Raw genomic sequence first — 23,510 nt, forward strand, 5'->3', positions numbered from 1 at the left:
ATTCATCACTCTATCGTGTGTGGTCCTACTACCGTGTTAGCCTCCTCTTGTCGGCGCATTAGGCCACTTGTTCTTCAGGTCGGTTTTTGCATTAAAAAAAGCTCTTTTCTACTATTTCCAGCCAAGGACCTGAATTTGGTAAATTTAGAGTCCCATTGGGAACCAGGCTCATTATACCATACTATTAGTGCCCTTGTTGTGGAGGGATCTTTCCAAAAGAGGCCTGTGACCCATTTTACAACCTAACACATGCAGGACATGGTGCTGATGTTTTTTCCCCCATCAATAGATAATATATTAATAAAATAAGTTAAACAAAGTAGAGAACCAGATTTTTGGAAAGGTTCTGAAATAATTTATGATCTCACTCTGTATTTAGAATTACTGTTAAAATCCTGCTGGACTAATTTTCATCCTGTATCGTAAATTCTGAGCTTCCCTCAGGTTCACTGGCTACAATATGGAAAAACATATTTTTGGAGGTGACATAGGGTTACATGTGTGGAGAAGTGTTAGGCTTGGTTAGCTCTGTTTAGCCCTGCAGGTAAGGTGAGGCATCAGTATGGCCTCAGGTTGGTTGAACTGTTGTGTAACAGTGAGAATTCTGAAATCTGTCCTGATGATTGTGTCACTCTTGTTTGTCCCCACAGAGCAGCTATCCTATTTGGGAGGACTTTATCTCCAAGGCCGGCAAACTGCAGTCGCAGCTCAGGTGAGAGTGTGTCTGTAAGCATGTACAACCCATTTCTGTGGGTTTTTATTGATAACACAAACTACTAATAATTACAGTTAAAAAGAGGAGATATCAACATTTTCTCGTATTAATTTAGTTCTTCCAGGAAGCGATGAGGAAAAATGCCATATTTCCAACACATTGTCCTGTTTTTCTTTTTATTTTGTTGGTTTGTTTGGGTTTTGACTAGGGCTTTTATAGTTATTTCATAACAAAGCACCACCTTCTACTCCAATTGTTGAATGGCACCTTGCCACAATATAGTATAATACATGGAAATGTAGATTAATTTGTGAAAATGTTCACACAATTTTGATGTAAACATCACTACAGATACACACAAACTGTGGTGTAAAACAGTATTTAGAGTATTAACCTGGCGAGGGGAAATATCAGTGCGATTGCATAACATCCATGTTGACGTCCTCATACACTGAAAAATCTCATTTTCCTGGCTTTTACATATCGGTGTCAATTGTTCTCCGGGAAAATTTTAAATGGCCACGTGTCCTGAGACTAACGAGCACTGACAGTTCACATAAAAGCCCAATGTCTTAATAATAGTCTCCAGAGTTCAATATCTGTCCTCCTCCCCCATTTAGTCTTCTTTAAGCCTGATTTAATTTGTCTTTCCAATGCTGTAAATTTACACACCTCCTGCCAGAGTCATTCCAAGTCTTGTGCTAACAATGCATGCCAGTCCCAGCCACCTTTGCTAGTTGGTTTTAAGTGGCCACGTGTCATGTGACAAACAACTTATGACAGCTGAAATAATAGCTCATTGTCCAGCAAGTACAGTAAATACGGATATCCTGTGGTCTAAATTACTCTTTGATTAACAATGCATGGCAGTTCTCTAGCCATTTAAGTGTCCACGTGTCCACAGACAGACTAAGACTGACAGTTGTATAAAGGCTCTGGGATTAAGCAATACTTTCCAGGGGGCACTCAGTGTCCCACTCTTCCATTTTCTCAGTATTAAGCCTGATTACTGGTGATATGTTATTCAAGTGTCCCCATCATTCTGGGGTTAAATATGTGACCTTGCCATGCTAAAGCTCAGGGGAGTGTATGTGGCCTTGTTGCTAATGACTGGCTGTTTATCAGTAGGATGCCTGTGTGTCTGGACACCAGGGCAATGATGAAAGAACAATTGTATCGGTTATTGTGCTGGTGAGAAGGTGAAGTTGAACCTACAATGTCAGTGAGATGGTTTTATGCAGTCATAGTAGGTTAGTGGCTGCTTGATGATGAAAATGCAGTGGAAACATTTTTTCTTAAGTCTTAAGACTTAATTTGACATATTTGTTGCCGTCTCATACATGTATGATTCCTCTTTTTCATCCTGAGATATTTGTAGTCTTCCCCTTGGGATCAACAACCCCACTCGCTCACTGGAAATTTTCCTGCTGTATTCTCACATGGGCTCATTTGGACATTTCACTAGGGGCCTGGCCGCAAAAGTTCCAGGAAATGTTTGGACATTTGCATTCTCAAATACAGCCGCTTCGGAATATTTCAGGAAAATGTCTGAAAGCAGCTTGATTCTGTTATTCAAACTAATAAAACAATTGTCCCAGAAAAGATCAATTCCTCCCTAACAGATTGAGTTGAGTGCCATTCATAGAAAGACAACCAATGTTTAAGCATTACACTATGATTAAACTTGGCCTACGCCCTGCTCCAGGCTGCAGTGGTTGTGGCGTATGGCTGTAACGATGCCCTTGGTGCTGAAGCACTAATAAGTGTGGGCTTGCTTACGGTGACCTACAAATAAGACTTTTTGTCTGCTTTAAAGCTGCTCTCAAATGTGGCCAAACTAGCCCTTTTGACTGCAGCCTAACCCCCCACCCAACGACCACTGTAATCTGGCTGGGGACATGACTGCATAGAGGGGCACACACACACAGTAAAACACAAACACACCCACCTTCCCTCCCTGGCCTCGATAAGTGACTAGCCAGCAGTGGAAGCAGCATATGTCTGTTTGTGTAATGACGTCCTGAGGCCGACTACTCTGTAATTTAGCCCCTCTGCTCCCCTCTCACAAAGCAACTCGGAAATCAACCAATTACAGTGTTGGGGCAATTCTGTCATTTTTCTTTTGGTCCAAATATGGTCTTCTGGTTTTAAACAGCCATCACACACATGTCGTATACGGTCTTATACATGTATGCACACAGAAGAGCTTTGAAGAAAGTGGGCTGGGTGGAATATGGACTGGCTGATTTATAATCACAGTCCTCTTTTAACTTGTCAGTGTTCGGTCTGTTTGGTGGGTCATGGTTGATGCAGCTGTGCCAGAGCAAGACTTACTTCCCCGCCTCCCTCCTCCTGGGTTCGATCTCAGTTTGTGGAGAGAAGACCACCCCAAATATATGAAATTCAGCTGAGTAACTGTATGGTTACAAAAGTAATTTGGTCTCAGGAAGGAGGCTGATAGTGTTCAGACAGTAGAGTGACATCAGATTCATACAGATAGACTGGTTGATTGAGTACTATCTCATGAGTCATGCGTCTTGGTATGTGTTACCTGAAGCAAGTGGGGTCAAACACAATCTCTTTCTATGATTCACATAAAGTAGAGTTACATTCTAGTTTCTGTTGAAGTAAGAATAGAATGCATCATTGTCAGAAAGAGCACGCCGCTCTTCGACACGAGGGTCTATGACTTGGTCGTTTGTCTTGAATCCAGGACGGGGGCGTTTTAAGGCCGATGGTTGAAGTCCGGTCATTTTTGAAGTACTGTGTTGTCCGTTAAACTTGTAGCAGCTTTTGGCAGCGATGCCCCTTTCAAACAGAAGTCTAAGACTTTCTGGCTCGCTGTCACATCTTAAAATAAAACATGAGAAGTTCCCAGAATCCACTGTCAATTGAGCAAGAAAACATTTTTCTTTCCTCAAACAATTCTTTGTGGAGTGTAAAACTGTGACTATTCCCTTTCTGTTTAGTGTGCATGAAAGTGTAGTGAATGAATACTCCAGTTTAATATTTTAGGGTTTGTCTCGTAAAAGCATGGAACACATTACAGCGGAGGATCATTACTAGTAGTTGTAAACCACTGCTCACTGTACTTCAGTGCACTGGTGCCTCTGATATTGAAAGCAGGCTTGGGTTCAAACCACTTCCACGCTAAAAACCTGTTTTGAATTAATGTGTTAAACTTGACTGAACAGGACTTTGCTGTGAGTACTTGTAAAGTATGATCCATGGACCAACGTGTACATGTTATAAATTAGTGGAGGCAGATATCAGCCGGAGGTTCCTCTGGTGCCCACACTGGGCTGGAAATAGAAAGGAATCTGTGAGTGAGCCTTTGCGTATGTTTCTTTTTCCACTCGCAGGACACACCCAGGGATCTTCTGGTCAGCTCTACAACAACACACCATTTACTAGCCAATACTACATTGAGTTTGATTATGGATAAAGGAAATGATTGTTGCATCATTGACTGGAAGCTAAAACTTGGAAAACGCTTTTAATGTAGACGAATGTTAAGGCATATAACTTAGTTTAGATCAACTGTAAATTGATGAAAAGGCTGACAACTTGAGAGTCTTGAGACAGTTGAGATTTAAAACAAATTTGTAACTCAGCTTTAGTTTAGATTAATCACAAAAGTCATGGATTAAAAGCAGCGTTTCCCAGAGAATTAAATTGAATCTGTGGCTGACTCAAGGGTGCACATGTACGCGCACGAAGGATACTCATGCGTAATAGCTTCCGAGTGACAGCTACACATAAGGCATGTTCAAACAAATGCGAAAGTGCACCAAACTTGAACTCCACACGAAGCCACGCTATGGATTTGCTTTGCCACTTCCCCCTCACTTGCATAGACTGGAAGTGAACAGGAGGCAAAGGTTCACGACTGCTACATTCACATATGTGTGACCATGCCACATTCTGGATAATTCATTGGAAACACAGAAAAGAGCAGTCCATCGTATTTTGATGTCGGACCTTGGCATGTCAAATTTGTTTACTTACCACACTATTACCGATGTGTTACTGTTTTTACCTTCAAGGTAAAACACACACTGTACACTTTACATTAAAAACACTGTGGCTCCATCTGCAAGTCAAACTTGAGTCACCCCCTTCCAATATTCAGCTCGTGGTTTGCCCAGTTGTGAAGGGTATCTGTCTTGAGTGTTTATGGAAATTCCCAGCTTGGGGTTTGAAGCTTTTCTTTTGGCCCATGGAAGATAACAAGTGTTTTCACATTAAGGTACTTGGATTTAGAACAAACAAGCTTTTGTGGTTCAACATGCCTTGGAAAATGTGCAGACAGTTGTGTTTCTTTGTGTCGCATTCACGACTGATAGATAGTCTTGTCTCTGCCGAGGAGATCCGATATCATGCACATGCACATGCACATGCCCACACACACACATACCAAGTGTCTTTCATCTCCATACCTGTGATCCTAAGAGGTGTGTTGTATCTGAAGTAGACGCCACACCTTATGTTCCCTCCACTGGGACAGCCTGCCGCCAGCTAGAAAAAGTCACTGGTCAGTCAGGAGGCCAGACAGGCAATCAGTTGGGATACCACTAAAATGGTGTCTGTGATGACTGAAACAGAAAGTAATCTTACACCAATCTTATTTCGTCCTCTCCTCAGTTTCCTGTGTATGCAGTATTTTATACTGCCATTTTTCTTGGCAAACCGTGCAAGATGGTAGATAACCAGGTATGAGTTGCAAATGTGCCACAGGCTCCTGCTCCATTTTGGATCTGAACAAGGTGCATCCCACATCGATCATTTCATTGACCTGTAAAGTGTTAGTGTGGCAAACTCAGCTCAAGAGCTGCTGAGCCGCACAGATTCCAGCAGACTCCAAGTAATCACATAGACATTCCTCACACAGCAGGGCACGCTCAAGTTTTCACACACACACACACACACACACACACACACACACACACACACACACACACACACACACACACACACACACACACACACACAGTTAATGTATACACACATCATACTTAATTTTATCTTCCAATGAACATGCACATACTGTTTGTGCATACATGTGCGAGATGTTTTTTAAAGAGGAAAACCCCAATATGATGTTTTCTTCATCTTAATCCATTTATGTCTCTTCCTGCCAACATTGTATGTAATTACTGCAGTTGTTAAGCTCGCACCACATGTGTATGTGCGTGTGTCTCTGTCATAGGTCACTTTCTGGGACAAATTTCAGCCCTTTGGGAGAGTTTGTCCAAGTCTGGACAAAAACTGTGTCTCCAATTGCAAATAGGCTAATTTTTGGGACAGTGGTTTAAGTTGAAGTAAGTCTTCAGGAAATTTATTTTTACATCTAAAATCCCCAAAGGTGACCTATGATACCATGTGTGTGCATTTATTTATCCTTTGACTATCTAGTCCTGCTTCCTTTAAGAGTATTACACTGGGATCTTTGCCTTTGTGTGTACAGTCTATATTGTTATAAAATAAGTTATTTGTCTGTATTTCATATCTGTAAAGTCAGATTTTTTTTTTAACTAAATCCTTTTCTTCGTCTGATCTCCTAGAGCGACAGCAGTTGCCGTGGCTGTCTTCCTGGACGCCTTCCAGAAAGTGGCCGACCTCGCTACCAACTCACGAGGTAGGAACATGCAACCAGATGTAGAGGACTGACAGTTTCTTTCTCTAGCTATACTTCATGTCTTAAAGGAATCAGGACTCATACTTGATAGACCCTGTTGTCGCAGTGTGCTGACAGGGTTGAACCAGTTAACTCAGTGTTTAAGGGTGTGTGAGTCTGGGCACCTATGTGTCAGTGTGTTTGTCTGTGTAGCTCTACCTTGCAAGTCCAGTCTTTCACCCCACCGTGCTGAGAAGCTCTGTGGGTTGTTTGCTTTATCGTATGGGTAGTAAATCCGTCAGTGTGCTGTTTGAAGCTCTGCTGCTGGCTTTGTCTTCGACCTCTACCCCTATTTCCCTCTGCTTTCTGCTCCCCCACCCCCCACCTATACAGCACCTCTGCTACATCTGGGCTCTCCAGTAGTGTCTGCTTCAACTCTCTGTGTGTGTGTGTGTGAGAAGGGATGAGAGGGAGAGTGAGAGATTTCATCTCTCTCTAGCTTTGACACCTCCAGCCTTGCTCCATACTATTAATAGGAACTGAGACAGACACACACATTCATCACCTCACTCACTGTAGAGACAAAGAGAGGGGGGCAGTGCGAGTGAGAAATGGGAGAGTGCAGGGAGTCATCATTCTCTCTCTCCTCTCCCTCTCTCCGTGTAACACACACATTATAAATGTTTGCTGTAGAGGAGTCAGATTCACTGAGCTGAAAAGCGTTGCGTCATCTTACATCACTTTCCCTCCCCATCCTTTTCTACATAATTTGTCTAAGGTAAACACTATCACATAACGCCCTTATCGTTTCTGTGCTCGTTGGCTCATGTTTCACGTCACAGCTGAGCTCTGCAGCAGATAGGAGAGTATGGGTAATGAGTTGTACTGCAGGTAGGTAACCTGTCTATCTGACAGTTGTACCAGGCTATTATAATGACCAGAGTTACAGACCATATTTTCATTTGCTACATTATTGGGCCAGTTTTTTAGGTTTATACCTTCCTAAATGGTTCTGAAAAAATCTATACCCCTGGTAGTGGCCGGTGAGGTACTATATAGTTACCACCTGGACAACTTTGTATGGCAAATAGCTTTTAATTAATATCTTCATCCTCTTATTTGTATAGTTATGTGTTTTTAAATAATCAAATGAAAATGTTATGAGTAGCTGATATGAAATTGGCACTTGATTATTCTTTGCAGCAGCTCAAACATCAATATATCGATTTGGGCTGCTGTATAAATGGAAACTAGATAAACTGGAGTCCCATCACAAACAGTCTTTTAATGACTATCATCCTGCAGATCGGCTTGTTTGAGTTTCCCATAGTTACTAGAGAGTTTTTGAATTGGACATGCTATTGAGAGCTTCACATTCACATGCAAAATTAATTAAAAAATCCGTTGAACACTTACAAGGTAGGAGAATAATAAGATAGTTGTCTTGTTTTAAATATATTAGTAAAATGTTTTTTGTGGTGGCCATGGTTTCTAGTAGCCCAGAGCCTTGAAAAAAATGGATAGAGTTTTAGGTCATTCCTCACAGCAGTCCATAAAATGTATTTGGGAAAGAAAACTTGATCATCTGAGTATAATTTACTGAGGGGTTATTTGTCTACAAACCAAACTGCCCCGTTGGAATCTACTGTATCTACAAAAACTGTTGTTTTGCGCATGTACAGTATTGGACCTCTAGGAGTGACCGGGGTAGTCGTCTTTCTGAACATATCACTTTACTGTATTGTTCACCTACAAAGCAGAAGAGCAGAGAGAAGGAGATGTCTCGAAAGACATCACAGCCTGTGTGTGTCTCTGTGTGTGTGTGTCTCTGTGTATGTATGCTCGCGAGTAGCTTTGATGTTAAAGAGAATCTGCATGGTTTTGTGTGTAGACTGACAGACGAGTCATTTTCTTTTTGTTTGTTACAATTAGCCAGAGGCTGTTAAGGTCGTACTGTATACACACAGTTGATGGTGACTTCTTTCCTTCATACTTTCTATCTCCCCCCGACCACTTGTCCTCCTGTGTGCCATCTAGTCTTAACCAGTTTCCTACAGTCATCAATATGGTACCTGCATTGAAGTCTGTGTTTTGTGTGTGTGAGGCTAAAGTAAAAATATAAACAACTGTTCTACTCGCCACCACCGCATCATAAGCTGCTTTCAGACGTGCACCGAAGTCCGAATATTTTCCTGAAAATGTCCATAGGGGCTGAAGGTGAGATCGTAAAGGTCCAAGTTAGCTCTGAACTTTCTCCAGAACTCCAGCCCCCTAAATGTTCGAGGGAACCAATGTGACAATAAAGCAGGAAAAAGTCAGGGAAATTAAGAGCGAGTGAGTGGGCATAGTGATGATCCTTTCTAACAGACACAAAAGTGGAAAGATACAAATATATCAGGGTGAAAAAGAGGTGCCCTACAAGTATAGGACACAGACGAAGATGTCAACTTGGAAAGACAACGCGATTCAAGAGTTTCGGTGATAAGGGCCAATGCTGGTGTGTATGTGCTGTAAACAAAAACGGAAATCTAATGTCCTGGTTCCTGCATGCTCTACCCAGATGCCAGTCCTTGCCTGAATGTTTTGAAAAGTTCATGTGTCTGAGATCAGCTATAGAGAGGCAGCGTCTGTTAATGTTCTCACGGTAAAAAAAAAAAAAAAGGTAACCAGAGATTTGACAGTCTCTTAATCAAAACTTTGAGCCACCTTTGTAAATGGTTTTGCCGCTTTCGCTTTGAAGATATTGGCTGTGATGGTTGCTCATAAAGATTCAAACGTTTATCTATTTACTCAGAAGACTTTGATATTTGACAGCAATTATGCTGATAGGTGTTCAGATGAAAGTTGCTCCTTCATCAGTGCTATCAGTAAAGCAGCATGATCAGAAAGGGCATCCTTGTTCCATCCTTGATATGGGTCATAATGAAAGTGTACTCTGTGTCACACGTGAACGCAGGGGTAGATAATAGAGGCAAGACTGAAGCTATAAATTGCACAGAATGCTGTAATTTTGACATTAATGCAAGTGGTTTTTGATTTGGATCCACATCCATGTTGATTTATAATGAAAGATGGCAATAATTGTCTCATGTCTCCCTGTGGGATCTTTGTGAAACAAACAACCTTTTAGTGTAAATATGAGTAAATGCTCATCGCATGAGCTCATCATTGTGGTGTAGTAAAAATCCTTTTGGGCTGAGTTTTTGAAATGCGCCAGTGAAAGACTGTTGCTTCTTATAGTTGTCAATTGTTGCATGCTGTTTGTAGATGTGCATTTTGTTTAAGGGCTTTATTCTGACTGATTTATGAGAACCACATGGCTGCAACAAAGAAATCAGAAATCCTGAAAAATCTGAGACACTGCTGGAGTGTTTTTCAATACTTGGACTAAGTCACAGGCATACAGTTAATGCTAGAGAAGAAATGAGGATTAAGATGTAATAATTAGTGTGTACTACCAGAATAAACTCACAATGAGAGAGATGTGAATGTCCTTCGTTTTTGGGTTGAGTTCCAGCTTATTAGTTTACAGTTGAGTGAAATGAAATAACTGGAATGCCAAGTGGGGAAAGTTTGAACAAAAGAAAGAAAAGTAGACTTAAGCTTTCAAAATAAAAGCCTTTCTTTGCCTCTTTTGAGCTCTATTATTCGGGCTCTATTGAAGTCGACAGTGAACACATACTCAGCAAAGACTGGATCTGCTTTCTTTAATAGAAGAAACTACATGTACACGTTCATATTTATGATGTACAAACAACTGCTCGTGAACACAGAGCTGCACGATCGTATCCAAATAGATTACACACCTCTTATGCATTCAAGTGTTTTTTCAAAAATGCACACACGTACAAACACACACACACACACACACACACACACACAGGATTAGCTGAAACCACCTGTTTCACTGTTGGATTTGGACTTTCTCCATGCACATTCACTTTGCCTAGTTGTCTCAGTCTGATAAAGAACATTGGAGTGTGCTTTGGCATCTCACTTTGTTTCTCATTTCTACATTTGTTACAGCTGCCTTTTGCAACACTGCACAACCCATCTGTGTATTTTCCTTATTGTACGTGAAGATCCATGGTTATTCAAGAGAAGTTGAATCCAGGGCAACTGGACCTAGATGTTTCACCTCTTATCCATAATAAGGCTTTGTTTGTTCTGTCTGAACAGTGGGAGGACCCAGGTATGTAACCTCTGTGGGGTCATTATCAAGGCCACTGGTGTCACTTGGTTTGTTAATAAGAAGATAATAAGAAACCAAGTGACGTCAGTGTCCTTGATAATGACCCCACAGAGGTTACATACCTGGGACTCCCAACCAGGCAGTTATTTATTTGTCAAGTTTACTCTTAGAATATCAGTTTCTAAATTGTTCATATATATTCAGCTTTATTCATAAACAGATCTTTTAAATCCTATCCCCGTGTAGATTTGTCTTTCATCCCATTGTTTGCTTTCTGTCTTCTGTGTTTGTCCTTGCAGCCAAGTTTATTTTAGCAGTTGGCGCTAAGCATGGACAGCTTAGCTTTGGCTATTGCATTTGTTTTCAAAAGAGATCCCAAAAAAAATGTCAGCATTTTCTAAAAACACACATTTGTCACTCAACAGTGAGGTTCAACAGACGTGACCTGAACATATTTTTGACCACGTGCATTGATTTACATTCTACACAAACCCCAAGCTACCGAAATATGTTTGTGCCGTCATGTTGACATACCAGCATTAGCACTCACATGGGACCAGTCAAACTATCACCTTTAAAAACCCAATGTAAGATATTCTTATGAGACCTAAAAGGGAGAGACCTTGTTAGAAAGCAATACTTTTTACTTGTAATGGGTAGTGTTGCATGTCAACGTTTCTGGGATGTTTAAAACCTTTGTCCATCCACGGCAGGAGTTCGTTGAATTTTTAAACCCAACACATTCAAATCTGTTGTACCTGCAGCAGTGCAGGTGACACGAGGTCACATCCTTAGTTTGTTTGCTGTCCCTGAACTAATTTACCTATTTCCTGAGGAACTGAATTCAAAACAATTTTTTTTCTATTTATCACCTTTTCTTTGACCTTATTTATCCTCTGTCCATCTGTCTGTCTTTTCCCTTTTATGAACCTTAAACCTGCCCACAATGCAGAAAACATAACATGCTCTCATATTCCTGTACGTATCCATGAACTGTTGGCGCAAACTCATGCCCGCACGTACAGTGTTTGCTGAAATAGGTCTAATGGTTCAATTGGATTTAAACTGTCATTAAGAGTTAATGATTAAATACGTTTTTGGCCTGATTCCATAGAAGTGCTCTGAACAACGTCCAGGAAACTGAAAAACAAACTGATACCAAGAGGTGTCTGTGTAATTGTTGAAAGGACAAATATGATACTCTAATGAATCTTTAATAATCTCTCTATTTATCTTTATTGCTCACGATGCAGATGGCCTCCTTTGATGGTCTTGAATGAGCCACCGACTAATGCAGAGAGGATAAAGACGTGTTTGAGTGTACTTGTTGGAATCTGTTTATTAATCTTGGTCAAACTAAACGTGTGAAAATGAGCAGAATGACGCACATTGATTCACATCACAGTCTGTCCATAATCTCCGTGACTAATTATCACCTCCTCCAGTATGTGATTTCACTGCAGTGCCTGAAAGTAGTCAGCTGTGGAGAGCCCTCCTCAGAAATCCAGAGAAATGGTATGTTTTTGGGATCAGGTCTCAGTTGTCATGATGCATCTACGATCCAATTATTTTAAAGCAGTTGAAAACATTGAAGATGGACCCAGTTAATAGAGGGTGCGCAGAGTTATACACTGCATCATTAAAGTGCTCTTGCATTGTACTCTACCTGAAGGAGTAGAGCATTCCTCCCCTAATGTTTGAGCACATCATTTGCAAAAACACAGGCTACTACATGACCTGATTTTCTAAGAAATTATTTCATTGTTGTTGTTCTAATTTGTATAAAGATGTTTTGTAAAGCAAAACAAACAACCCTACTGTTGTTTTACGATGGTTACGTAAAGGAAGACCAATAGCTACAAAACTTGACATTTCATGTTCTTCATTTTAGCTCCATTTCAGCTGTTGGCTGAGACAAAACCAGAAGGGTTGAACTATGTTCCCTCCATCTGAAAAACTGAGAACTGCCCTGGTCAGTGGGGAGGAATGAAACAAAGCCCTATTGACTAAATGATGAGAGAGAGATAAAGAGAGAACAGAGGAGGCTACTCTGGAGAATAATCCTTTCTCTTGTTTTATCAAGCGCCAGTTAATTTTCCATGTAGTTTCCCGCTTTCCCTCTGTTTTGTGTCAAATCTTAATCGTGTCATGGTTTCCTTCTTTGTATAATGGCCTTGTGTGTGTGTGTGTCTGTACCTCTGTATTTATCTTGTTCCTGTAAATCAGGGTTACCTCTTTGTGGTACTCCGTTTACCTAGTGAGATTTCCACTGCGTCAGCTTCAGAGAAACAGCTGATGGCTAACAGGCAGTACAGAGGGATGAGGTCACTCCACACAACCGACCAGAGAGGGAGAGCAAAAGTTGAAACGTATTTACTCACGTCAGAGCCTTGAGAACTGGAGTATGAGTCAGACGAAAGTATGTTACTGGTATGCAGACAGGGACGTCCTGTAGGAAGGTTTGTGAGCATCTTAGCGTCTCATTAGCTTCATAGAGAGCAAGTTTTACCAGTTTTAATTTGAGACATAATTAGAGGTCTGGCTTTTTTGAGTCTACCATTGACCCATCTTTAAATCCCAGTGTCTGAATCTTGAGAGCCACCTTGGAAAAAACAACAAGGAACTAAGTTGTGTCTCATTTAGAGCTTTTACTCTGGGTTGCACAGTGGTACAAGTATGGAATTAACACAAGCTGCTTTTGGAAGTGTATAAAATGTTAGGGGGATTGGAAAATTACATACCTCTGCTCCTTTTATTGCATATTCACTCACACTTCACAGTTTTAAAAATAACTAGGGCTGTGTCACCTGTGGGTTGACAGCTGTCAGGACACTTGCTCTCCATGTAGAGTGAGTATTCGAGCATATACAGTGTGTGCTTGTAGAATGCGTGTGTGTTAAACCCAGCGACTCTGTCAGCAGCTCTCACATTGGGTCTGTTTGGACACGTCTCGATCAGCAGAGCTGAAATGGACACCTACCTCAAAGCCAGCATGTAGGAGCCTGTTGCATCCATTTGGACCTAAAAAAGATTATACAGTCGTACTTAAGTGTTTCTAGAGCAGATAATTACCCCAACTGCTGCATTCGCCTTTCCAGTTATTCAAGAATAATTAATCGTTTAAAGAACATTACATCACCATCAACAACTCTGATGACTGTAATTATGTGTATGCTACATTAGCACATTCAGTAAGAGAAGACTAGAAGACTACCAATGTAATTTTATACCCACAGTATGATCAACATATGTATTCCTTAGAAATATCTGTTTCCCCAAGTTTACAAGTAAGTGGCTTTTTTATCTTGATGTAAATCTGATCTTGCCAAGCCCTTAAATGAGAAATGAGATCAACCTAGTGTGACACACATCCTGTTTGTTTTGCAGTACACCAGCCCTGGTGCCGTTATTACAATAGCAGTTTTTTATCCAATATGTCTGTTTCCCTCCAGGGTCAGAAACAATTGAGAAAAACAAAGCATCAACCAAACATAAACATTAGTATGTTTCCTAGGAGCAGCCCAGGATGTCTGTGTAAGCTGCAGCCTTTATACAACTTAAAAATTAGGATGTGGTCTATTAGATTTACTTGAATTTCTGGCAAAATGTGCGAGATTTTTCTGTTCATCTCATAATAAAAGTGTAATAGTGTATACTGGGAATATTGTAATCAACACTAAGGTTAGGTGTATATTTAATGAAAGTAATTCCAGTGCAGATTTTTTCATTGGTATTGGTCCTGTATATGGTTTACTGCTCCTCCCCAGTCCTTGCAGATTTGTCAGCTCTTCTAGTTTTGACAAAGTGGCTGCTCTACATCTTTCTTGACCTCCATATGCTGCCTAGCCTCAGCTGATTGTGTAACCTCTCCCATTAATATCAGTGCTGCCCCTCCTTATAGAATAGCTTAGTTCCACTGAGGCCTTTGTGTGCCAACAATGAGTTCAATACCTGAAAATAACTTCCAATTTAGAGGTGTGTGTGTGTGTGTGTGTGTGTGTGTGTGTGTGTGTGTGTGTGTGTGTGTGTGTGTGTGTGTGTGTGTGTGTGTGTGTGTGTGTGTGTGTGTGTGTGTGTGTGTGTGTGTGTGTGTGTGTGTGTGTGTGTGTGTGTGTGTGTGTTCATCCAATCAAACTACATGTGGTGTTTTACTCCAAGTTAAAATGACTCTGAAACAGAAAATTATAAAACGGCAGATTACATGCATGTGGCATAAATAGTTGTTCATGCTGGTTCTGAAGTTCAAGTTGCTGTGTTTAGCAGATAGTCAGAGTAAGTGGAGCCGTAAAGCCCAGATGTCTCTAAGGATTTACCTCCTACTATTTCCAGTCATCTGGTAATGCACTTTGTACCCATCACTAATGTCAGACAGAAGCTGTCACAACTGTTATCTATTATCTATGCCTGTCTCTATTACATGCGTAGATGACATATTCACCTATTATTACTCTTATATTATCATATTCACTCTTAGTAGTTGAGGGTTTGATGTAAAGTTTAAATATGACAGCTACAACATATGACATAGAATTAGGTACATCAATATGTTATTGAATCTCTTAGTGATATGAAGCATTGGAGCAAATGGGTGTTGGAGAGATTAGAAATAAGTGCATAAATGAATCAAGATGATAAATATCTCTGTAAATCTTCGATCTTAATTAGTCCCATGTAAGAGCCCAAACACAGCACATAAATAAGGGTGTATGAGTGTTGTGTGTGTACAGTAAGTACAGATACCCAGTTGATTCTCAAAATGGCCTCTGTTCCCTCGCTCATCCTTTTTTACTGATGCTGGGCCATATAATAATTGAGAGCTAGCATAAATCCAGGCTAATTTCAATGAAAATATATACGTGAACCAGTTCCGAAGTTTAAAATATGTAGGTAGACACTCAGGTTTTATTGTGCCCTTTTTCTTTTGAGCCACTAACTGCGATGCCAGATAATCCAGTAAGTGTCACCTGAATGCAGATGTACACACACACACACACAGACTTTTTGTTCAGTGATCATGTACACACAGACTTGGAATGTACTGAACTCTAAACGTCTGTAACAGACTTATTTCGAGTTCTGTCTGTAATTTAGCTCACTTCTCTGAGCACACTCTGTGTGCAGTGCCATTGATAGGCCCCCATACAGCTCCACGGAAAAACAATCTGGTCCTTTCGTTTCTACCCCGCTCAGTTTATCCCTTGGCCGCTGTTACAGAGCAGCCTCAGATTCTGAACTAACCCACTGTCTCAATGCCTTCTCTGAAAGGGCTCTGTCCTTTTCCCCAGTTTCAGTGAAAGACCAGCAAGGCCCTGAACCTTTCCTGCCCTCTGTCCTGCCCAGACCTAGATACCAGCCCCTGGTCGAGCTCCATGCCTCTCAATCTACCCTCTGTTCTCTTCGGTTCACCATGACCCCATCCTGGGAATCTTACAGATCACTGGAACCAGCAATTAAATCAGTTAATGGGTCAAATACACAGAAACACGCATAGACTCACAGATTATCTCAGGCCTGCACACTCTGATGTTCACATGCACACATGTGCCTGCACAGCACAAGCAGAGATTTAATCATGTTGACCAGAATGCTCAAAATGATCCCAGCCTCTCTTGGACTCGCAAACAATAGATCCCTCTGACAGATATAGTGCTGGTCTTTTCTCTGCTCCTTGAGAATTTATGGGTCAAACTCTTTTGTCACCTCTCATGGTAGACTCATTGAGTTTGCACTATAAAAAACGCATTAACATAGAAAATACGAGGAACTTTCTTCGAAAGATTTATCTGCAACCATCTGCTTTAATACGAACATCTGCCCATCGACAGTGAGTTTGGCTTTAAAATGCCCTTGTCATGGATTTAAGAGTGAAAAATGTTTATATGTGTGAATCACATAGAGGGAGGCAGAGAGGGTGTTTCCGAAACACTGCAGGGAGTTTAGGTTTAACACCTTTTAAGTAAGTTTGAGGCACAGAACTAAAGAATCCTGTCCACTTGACTGTGCGTGCAAGCAGTGTGTGTCTGCCCAAGTGTTTGTGTGTGTCAGCGCTGTTTGCACACTGTTTTTGTTTAAACATAAACCTGGTTAGACCAGTGAGCTTTGGATTTGGAACATCTGACATGCATGCAAACCCAAATTCAAAACACACACACGCACACGCACACACACGGCAAACTGACCTCTTACTTGTATCTTTCTGAGGTTGAAAAAGTTGCTGAACTGATAAACTCGCTCCTGATGGGAAAAAACACATCGTAGCTTTCTCTGTTTTTAATACTCACAGCAGCGAGTTAGTGCCTCAACACTATTTAGTATTGTCCTGCAATACCGTGCACAACCTTACAGACACATGTTGGATTTCGTTTGATTGTCTAAATTCACCGATTTCTTTTTTTTTTTTACATGAACTCTGGCAATCCTTACAGTGTAAACTTATCGTCATGTTGCAGCCAGAAAACATAAATAGAACAAAGTGGTTATATTTGATATCTCCTGAGACAAACCAACACCCTGTAAACAAGCAAGTATGTTTATTGACTTGTTCCCTGTTTCCCCTTCATAAGTATTTCATCACGTTCCAGTCATTTAAGGTTGCCTGTTTAGCCTTCTGCTCCTCCCTGCATTCCTTCTTTCTGCATATTTGTTCTCCTTTTTATTGTCCCTTTCAATTCCTCTCTTTCCCTCGTGTCCTCTCCTCTGCACCTACACCCTCACCTCCCGTCTGTGTCCAGGCTGTCGAGACCAGGTGCACACACAGCCGGTCTCCGTCAGTAACACCACGACGCCAGAGTAACGGGAATAATAAAAGCTGGGTTGTGATGGGAAGTAACAGAAATAAAAAGGTGTGTTTGCGGGCTCAGGTTTTTCCACTCGCTGATGTGTCATACTTGAGAATAGAGTGCAACAGCTACACATTTGCATAAATCCACAAAGATTGTGACACACATGCACAGTGGGATACCATCATCAGCTTTCTGCAGTGTGACTGGGCTCATGAGCCATCTGCTGCGGCATGAACTTTAAAGGTGAACTTGGAAAGTGTCAGGTCGTACAGACCTTCTGTTATCAAACATTTTTATATTTGTATAAGTATACTTTAAATATTAAATATGACATTACACTGCATATTATGTATGTCTAATATATGGCTGCCATAATGTAATCAATGACTCAGTTCAGTTAAAATAATTTTCTTTCCCTTTTTTTCCATGGGGAGAAGAAAGATCAATCATTTAGATTTATCCATTTATTGGAGAAATAGCACCAGATTATTCAATGGGAAAATATCTATTAATGGTAGCTGGAGTTGAATATGCCTATGTGTTCTTATCTAGTTTTAAGTATTTAAAATTGAGGACTATAAAGTGTTGAGTGAATGTGTTGTAAACTCTGCTGAACATGCACGTAAAACGGTGTGCTTTAAATAGAGTCAATAGATATGAGTTTATCATTGAGTGTGTGGGATAATACAAGCCATTGTATTGGCTGATAGATGGATAAATAATGGTTGTGTTCAGTCCATTCAAGTTACTCAGTCGGTGGATTTGACTCGGTGAGCTCTCAGTGACTGGATTGTTCCCCATCGTCCCATAGACACTTCATAAAACACTCTGAATGAATGATGTGTTTGTGTGTGTGTGCTTGCGTGTGTAGAGTGTGTGTGTGTGGGCGGGTGGATGCATGTGGGGTGACATCAGGGTGGAGAATGTCCCCCTTGGTTCTTGTTGGCAGTAATGGGACTTTTACACAAGCACACACATGCACATTTAGACGAATCCAGGGGTTCAGACACACATATGGTGGATGTAATCTGGTGGTCATTATTGCAAACAAGGTAGTGTTGTGTTGTACTGACAAACAGTTCGGCCTCTCTAGAGTGTCTCTGGTTTAAATTATCACCAGTATCTCCCAGACTAAAGGCCTCTCAGTCTCACTCCCTACAGGGAAGGAAAGGTCACATGGTTATTTAGGCTACATCCACACTAAAACACCTTGCTTTTAAACACTTTACTCATTACTACACTTTACACAACACAATTGCTGAGTTTTTGAGTCCCTTAAATGGAGACTTTTGGAAACACTATGGACCCTGTTTCAGGAAAAAATGATGTTGTTCGCCTATTTCGTTTCCCTGGTCTTACTTTTCGCAATCACTTATCACAGTATTTTCTGTAACTAATCCATTTCCGGTTACATAGATATGTCTGGATGGAGATTGTTTCAGTTTTCAAGCACTGTTTTAAAATGAAAACGTATTTGTGTGGCTGTAGCTTTAGATACCAAACCTTGTTGAAAGCAGGTTTTTGTGATGCCCTGTTTGGTTTCAAGTAATGTGAGAAAACCTATTTAGTCAAGAACCTTCATTGCTTTCATGTGTCTGTGAATTATCCCACAGAATGCTGTCTTGTTTCTAACTGTGTTAAGGAAAACGTGTTACTGGTAATAAATGGAACGAGTGTCACACTTCTGAAACTCACATGGTCCACAAAGATACATTCATCATACGTTAAACTCATCTGTTGTTGTAGACCAATTGAATATTGACATTTGTCCAATCGTAAAAAAGTTTCATCTCATCCTCCTTTTGTCTTTTCCAAATTCTAAAACCAGTCTTAATATTGATTGTTCAAATTGATAAGATTTACTTGTCCACCCTGTTACAACTAAAGTCGATTTGACTCAGCACCAGTGCTATGTAGTTGTTATTTAATAGTATACTGTACATTTTATTCACATTAGATACATTTCGCATATTTCCTTATACAGTTCATTGTTTAGACTTATACCAAAACTACATCATAAAAAAAAATAGCTTCAAAATTGCTGCTTTCAAGTAAATCCCTTGCACAAGCCCCTTAATGGGGCATTGACACTGACAAGCCCTAAAACTCTTCTCAAGGCTTTTCACAAGGTCTGTGTCTGTGTTTTAAGTATGATGTCTCCACCCTGCTTACTTGCATTACCTGTTTTTCTCTACACATGTTTGTTGTTACAATTTGTTTTTCTTTTGCTGATATTTTTAGTAGTTGTAGAAATGTTATTCTGGGGTGTGTTTGTAACCTTTGTTCTTAGTACAAGCACCTACATTTTGAATTAAATATCTCCAGCATGTTCACACTTAAAAGAATTGGAGAATTATGATCTAAACTGAAAAATGCTGAAAAAGGCAACTCCAGCTGCGACGTCTCACACACAAGACGAACGTGACTCAAACCCTGTGACTCAGACTAGAGTTTATTCAGTTGTTTCTGTCTTCAGTTATTGCTGTTGAAATATGAACCTCTGCTGTCTTCACTGTAAATGATTAACTGTGACTTCAGACCCTTTGCACGTTATGACCATATGGTTACGTGACACTTGTCTGGTGTTTGTAGCAAACAGTGTCTCATTCGTCCACCAAGTTTAGAAACAGTGTTTTAACTTTCGCTTTTATGTTTATTGGGTTTTTATGATTTGATTGTCATCATCATAGCTACTGCCTCACAGTTCTGCATACCACACATTTGGATGGCAGTAGTCACCCAAAAAATAGCACTGAATTCATTGGTAGAGCTCCTAGTAAATCCTTTCTATCTGTCTGTGGAATGTGTGTCAGACCATCAAGGAAGATTAGAGAAAAAGTGGGGCACCAGAGCCTGGAAAAGAGCAAGAGTGGGCTCACGGGTAATCTATCCTCTCTCTCTCTCATTCGTTCTCTCTGTGTCTCTCTCTTTCTCTGTGTCTGGTTATCTTATGACATGCTTAAACCCCCTTGTTGGTGGCTTTAATTGGTTAGATTCCAGGCACTAGACTTAAAGCTTCTGCTGAGCTGTTACATGCTGTGTAGAACAAAATGCAGGCACAAGATATCAGTGAGTGAAGCTCTATGACCACAACTGGCGTTGTTGTTGCACTTGAAGCTTTTACAGGTCAGTTATATACATTCCACATTGGATGTGTTGAATGCTGACGATGCAGAAATGCAATGGCACTTGTGGTAATTGCTTTTTTTTCCCAAAGTCCACTCACTGTAGCCTGTGTATTTGTGTTCGGTCACCCATGCATACCAGAGACTGGGCATTTTGCCGAAACATACACTGCCCCTCATTGCAGCCAAATATTCAAGACCTGACTGTGCCCTTAAACATGCAGCTCTGAAGACCAAGTCATATAGCAGTATATTAGGGGTGGTAAAATACCAGAAATACGCTGGTACCAATACCATTGGAAATCCATGGATTCTTCATACCAAATTGGATTCCACAGCCAAAAGTAGAAAACAACCGAGGCTGCTGCACACACACTCATTAGCACACATGCATACACATCCATATAGTCAGTGTTCAGTAGCTTAAATTGATCTCTACAAATTTTTTGACTGATGCATGAGAACATTCATTTAAAAAGTCATTGAAGTATTTAGACGGACTGAACAGTTATAACAGTTGCCCATCAAATGCCATGAACTGTCGCTACATTAGCCTTAACAAGATAACATTAGCATGTGGGAATGTTGTCTGGAGCATTGTTACAACTGATTAGACTGTTGAAATTCACAAACAATAACGCCAACGTTTCAGGATATGAACATTTTGACAATATAAGTTTTATAACTGAAACTCACTCACCCTCAATCTGTTCATAACCACATTGAAAATGCATTGTAGCATCATTTTTGCTTTTAGCTGCCATTCCACATGTTGTTGTATATGCCTTCTTCTCTCCTCCTTTTTCTTCTTCTTCTTCGACTTTGAAACTACTGCTACTTGTAGGGTTATAAGGCTGTCCTCTTCAGTCTCACAAAAATCAATGCCTACGACATCTATGATACCTTCAAGAACCATCCGAATTTTAGCATCGACTTGACACCAAAGTCGATTATCTTTTATACGATGGAATCTTTAAGATAATAGGCAGACCTTTCATTAGTAAGAGGAAGGATATTTGCCAAGTATTTTCTGTTAAGACAACACCATGAAACATTTTTCATTATTCATTCAGTAGACATAACATTTGAAGGAATTCACCAAAATACTCTTCTTCGATCATGTACTCTCCCATGGAACACTTCTCTTTGCGCGCCTATTTATGTCTTGACTTTGACCGCCCACTGAACTGGCCAACTGCTTACTGACTAGATTAGTTCAGGCACCATGTTAACATTATGGTACCACATTCACAGACATCAGAGAAGAGGGGTGGGAGCGGAGGATTAAGTTGGGACAGAGAGAAACCAGAAATAGAGAAAACTAAACCAAGCATAGAGAGATCGGGGTATGAGATTGAGAACTAGATCAGAGAGGGAACCGCTCAAAGGAGGAAATCAAAGGAATACAGTAGAATGAAGAGGGGAGGGGGTGAAATTCCTCCATGACCTACATTTGAATTGCATTGCACTGCAGCTGAAGTCAACATGTGCACTCATGGCATACTACTGTACTTGTACAGTGAGCCAGTTTGCATAAATTAGCATATCAAATCTGCCTGGAGACTGTTTACTTGTCTATAGACCACCCGCGTATTCTTCTTGTACAGCATGTGAGTTCTAGTGATTGCAGTAATAAACTGTACTTCACCTCTCAACAGCTTGTCTCCAGGCAGAAAATGTCACACTCTTTTATTTCTCTCACAAACATTACTTATTTCATGCCTTTAAAGCAGCTTCCAGACATGCACTGAACTCAGCAGAACTTTGCATGTGTGAATGTAAATGTCCAAGTGAGAGCCTCCGATGTGAGAACACAGAAGGTGATCCTCCACTGGATTCATCAGAAGCGAGTGGGGGGTTGATGACACAAAAGAAGAAAACAAATATCTCCCGATGTAAAAGCAGTGTCATACACATAGAAGACCCTGACGAAGATGTCGAGACAGTTTGCGGTGATAAGAGCTGATGACAGTGTTGGGCTGTTATGCATGAACTACACAGATCTACTCAGGTGAGGTAAATGGACTCAGACTGTCCAAAATATCCCACAGTTTAGCCATAGAACACCCTTTGTTTGCTTTAGCTGAATGCTTAGGATGATCGTACAGCTGCATTGTCCTAAATCTGGGGGATTCTGTGAATGTGTGAACACGCTCTGAAAACTGTATTATTGCACCAATGAGAGATATGAAATGCGGACAAATGCATTTCCAAATGTGAGAGTTTTAATGAAGATGGATTGGGCACTGTAAATAAGTGGATCTGCAGTGAACATGCACACCACAGTGAAAAATTAGGGTTGCATTTTGCAGACAATAGCAATGCCGTCTTGTTATCTTAATTGGCTGCTATTCATTGCTTAAGCATCATTTCGTACCACAGGGCTTTGTGACAGAAAGTCTAAAAGAGGGCGAGGATAACAGAGTAGGGAGGTAGAGACACGGCAGCACAGTAAGCATCCAGATGAGGTGCATTTGTCAGCCATCTTTTATTGTTTATCTACGGCCTCAAGACCATGTTAGCATTCACACTGCAGAACCACAGAGGTGGCATAATGTCCTCTTTGTCGTTTCAACTCTCCTCTCATCACCTCTTCAGACCCAAGTATCTATGTCTTTCTGTTCTCTAAATAGCATCATGGGAACAGTCAATTGTTTGGAGAACTTTACACAGCACTACAGAGGCACACTGACACACTGTTACCAACAATAGTTACTACATCAAAACTCTTTGCTTCACACCTCTAAATAATCTGTGTCTGTGTAATCACTCAAAAGGCCCTTGTAACAAATCTTCCTGCTTCTACTTTTCGAACCGATTGTGACAAGGCAGAATATACTGTAGGAGTGCAGGAGGGCAAGGAAGTAAGAAGAAATAGAATCGGGTCAGAAAGGGAGAGAGAAGTAGGAGCACACAAGGAGGAGAGAGGACAGGAGAATATTTTTGGGGGGGTATACACTTCAGGAGAGTAATGTAGTGGAGAGAAGGGTAATGGGGGGTGTTATGCACAACTATCCAGGGTACATTTCACTGCATTGCAGTGGCACACTGACACACATTCACAACTGCAGTTTACAAT

At 40.7% G+C, this 23,510-nt stretch overlaps 1 protein-coding gene across 6 annotated transcripts in view; it reads left to right on the forward strand.

Moving 5' to 3' along the window:
- Positions 1–23,510, forward strand: part of LOC117776705 (protein MTSS 1-like) — a 49,648-nt gene that overhangs the window by 2,277 nt on the left and 23,861 nt on the right. For all 6 annotated transcript variants that reach the window (XM_034610884.1, XM_034610890.1, XM_034610887.1 and 3 more), the window contains exons 2-3: positions 651–712; positions 6,280–6,353. In XM_034610884.1, the coding sequence (XP_034466775.1) occupies positions 651–712; positions 6,280–6,353 (136 nt within the window). The remainder of the gene's footprint in view (positions 1–650; positions 713–6,279; positions 6,354–23,510) is intronic.

This window comes from Hippoglossus hippoglossus, chromosome 16 (assembly GCF_009819705.1).
Source record: "Hippoglossus hippoglossus isolate fHipHip1 chromosome 16, fHipHip1.pri, whole genome shotgun sequence".
NCBI lineage: Eukaryota > Metazoa > Chordata > Actinopteri > Pleuronectiformes > Pleuronectidae > Hippoglossus > Hippoglossus hippoglossus.